Genomic DNA, 3183 nt, shown 5'->3' on the forward strand with positions numbered 1-3183 from the left:
AGGAAATACACTCCCCCATGCAAAGGAAGTAGAAACAGTCACATGAGTACCAGGAAATACACTCCCCTGTGCAAAGGAAGTAGAGACAGTCACATGAGTACCAGGAAATACACTCCCCTGTGCAAAGGAAGTAGAGACAGTCACATGAGTACCAGGAAATACACTCCCCCGTGCAAAGGGAGTAGAGACAGTCACATGAGTACCAGGAAATACACTCCCCCATGCAAAGGAAGTAGAAACAGTCACATGAGTACCAGGAAATACACTCCCCTGTGCAAAGGAAGTAGAGACAGTCACATGAGTACCAGGAAATACACTCCCCCATGCAAAGGAAGTAGAAACAGTCACATGAGTACCAGCAAATACACTCCCCTGTGCAAAGGAAGTAGAGACAGTCACATGAGTACCAGGAAATATACTCCCCCATGCAAAGGAAGTAGAAACAGTCACATGAGTACCAGGAAATACACTCCCCTGTGCAAAGGAAGTAGAGACAGTCACATGAGTACCAGGAAATACACTCCCCCGTGCAAAGGAAGTATAGGCAGGTATCATTTATAAGTAATATTTTCCCAAGATTACACTTTTTACATAATATTACACATTGTATTTCAGTAGAAGTAAACATTTTTCATTCTGATGCGATTAACCCTTTATAGCTCCACCTTCCTTGAGGCAGCGGCACAATGTTCTCCAGTCAAAATGCTCTCCCCCTCTCTAAATAATTAGGAGTTAGTAACGAGAATCAAATGATACGGAGTCTTGTTCTCATTCACAAAAACCAAAATATATTTAGACAATCTATTGCAATTTCATACATTACATAGAAAAATTAATGAATAGAAAAAAAAAGAACATTGTCAATCAGGAAAAAAAAAACAAGCTCCTCCTTTAGGCAGCGCGTCATCGTGTGTTTGGCGTTAGGTAGTGTCTGTTAGCTGCTGGCACGAGAATAATATTAACAAAGGCAAATTCATCAGATACAACCAGATTTACTCCCAACATTAAGGACAAATGGGGGTAACAAAGTAACCAGAGCAAAGTCTCCCCTAGTGCAGAGTAACCAATCAGCAGTTAGTTACTGCAGTCACAATCAGGAAAGCAGCATCTGATTGGTTGCTACGGTTACAAGGTGTGGGCAGTCAGAATGTAGAAAATGACTTGTGATTGGTTGCTATGGTTATAATTGCTGGCAGTTAGATTGATGAAAACGGTCGCCAGTTTGAAGCAGATTTTTCTGGGCGGGACAAAATACTCTTCATGGCGCCACCTTTTCAAAGCAAATTGGTGCCTCAAAACTGATGCTGAAATGTAATAAGTGTCTATAATTAAACCTTCTCCCCCATTTCGAAGTCAGACATGTAGGTTCATTATCCCAGCCCCCCATATTTCCAGTTTTGCTGCTAGCCCCTCCCACTATATAGTTTATCGGCATTGCGCTGTGCGTTTACACAGGAACACTTTCTGCAAGGTCTGTCCCAACGATGAGCAACCTCTGCACTACAGCTGCTGCATAACTACAACTCCCAGCAAGCTGGTTACTCGGGATGTCTGGGAGTAGTAAGAGGGCAGATATTGCAGGGAAACCCTTTTAAGAGACACTTTGAGATGGTTCTGGGGGCTCCTGCTTTTGTGGCTCTGGGGGGCCCCGTGGCAGTGGGGGGGTCGGATCCTCCTTTGTCTGAGCAGTCAGATACTCATGTATTGCCTTTTCTATCTGGGGCCGGAATATGTGGTTGAGTTTTGGGTCGACCACCTGCGAGATGATCCTGTCCACCCCAGCTTCCAGCATCCCTGATTGGATGACACTTTGGCGCAGTCCATTTCTCAGCTGGTTTTTGTTCATGTCCGCGTTCCACTCTTGCTTGTCCAGGTGCATCGATACAAAGTTGTCCACTTTCTGCCGCAGGTTCTGATAGGCCGGCTTTGTATCCACATCCGCCAAACAGTCCCTTCGGAATCCATCAAACTGCCCCCGGCTCTTCAGCTGCTCAACGATCAGGGCAATGAGCTGAGAGTCACCCGGAGCAAGAGAAGCCGGACTGGAAACCCCTCCCACTGAGGAGGAGCCACCACTGGAGCCACTCCCACTCTCCGCCATATTCTTCTCTTGATAAAGGAGACCTATCTGTGTGGCCCTCGGGTCAACCCTATGAAGAACAACGTTGCTTTAGGAACTCAATGGATTATTTGGTTATATAAAACACAGAACTTGCACAAGGGGGGATGCTGGGAAATGTAGTTTAACAACTAGGCCTCAGGTTGGACATAAATGCAGTAACAGTTTCAAAGGAATATGGTCACCAGGAGTTTGTAATACAGAATTACTTTGAAAAAAAGGTTAAAGCCTACGTATACAGAGTAACAGTCTCAAAAGACACATGGAAAGGTTCAATATCTTATTATTGCAATGAATTTATATTCAAAGCACTGCTGCCTGGAGAAGCCTTTACTAGCAGAGCGATAGGAAAGCTCGGCTGGAGCAGAAGAAACAAAACGACTATATTTCTAAATAAATAGATCAAATCTAAAGCACAGCCAATAGCAGTTGGTGTAGCTCCTCCAATGGCAAATCAGTACTCTCTGCTGACACTATCCCTTTATCACTGGCTTGATGTGTTGTATGATGTAGGCACTAGGCAATGGCAGTCACAGATGGTTTGCAGTTTATTTTAATTCTAGGGGCTCTGCAGTTTGGAATTGGGACTGTTATCTGGTTGGTACAGTCATGTACCCTAGCAACCAGCCACACTAGAAGATGAAAAAGATAAGGACTAAGCAAAAATATAAATGTTCTTCCTGGTTGCCAGGTGTCCCTTGCCTTAGCAACCAGGGAACATTTTTTAAAGGAGCATTGCAGAGAGGAAAAATAAATGAAAAAAGCTTAACTGCAAACTGTCTTATATCACTGCTTTCTACATCAAACAAACTGTAATGGGAAAAGAGACTTCCCCTTTAATATTTGGACCTTGTAGCAACACAAACCTGTTCCCAGTAGTAACAATGAAGGTTTGATCCGTCACCCAGCGCAGACGCCTGATACTCACTCCCTCGGTCGCTTAAAGAGAAGAAATGGGTGTAAGTAGAAGCCGAGCTGTGAGTAACAATACTCCATGTGTATGTGGGGCGCAGCATGTAGGGGCGGCTATTACTGACAATCACCAGCAGCAGCAGTAGCGCACA

The 3183-nt window shown here is 44.4% G+C and overlaps 1 protein-coding gene across 5 annotated transcripts in view; it reads right to left on the reverse strand.

Annotated features, from left to right (window-relative positions):
• Nucleotides 1–765: 765 nt before the first annotated feature.
• LOC108704405 (biorientation of chromosomes in cell division protein 1-like) overlaps nucleotides 766–3183 on the reverse strand; it is a 5831-nt gene continuing 3413 nt past the window's right edge. For 3 of the 5 annotated variants that reach the window (XM_018240939.2, XM_018240940.2, XM_018240937.2), the window contains 2 exons: nucleotides 2986–3058; nucleotides 766–2150 (listed from right to left, as the gene is read on the reverse strand). In XM_018240939.2, coding sequence (XP_018096428.1) covers nucleotides 1592–2101 — 510 coding nt within the window. In that variant the 5' untranslated portion in view covers nucleotides 2102–2150; nucleotides 2986–3058 and the 3' untranslated portion in view covers nucleotides 766–1591. The other 2 variants (XM_041561884.1, XR_005961063.1) reach the window with 2 other exon arrangements.

The sequence above is a fragment of the Xenopus laevis genome, chromosome 4S (assembly GCF_017654675.1).
Source record: "Xenopus laevis strain J_2021 chromosome 4S, Xenopus_laevis_v10.1, whole genome shotgun sequence".
In the NCBI taxonomy this organism is placed as follows: domain Eukaryota; kingdom Metazoa; phylum Chordata; class Amphibia; order Anura; family Pipidae; genus Xenopus; species Xenopus laevis.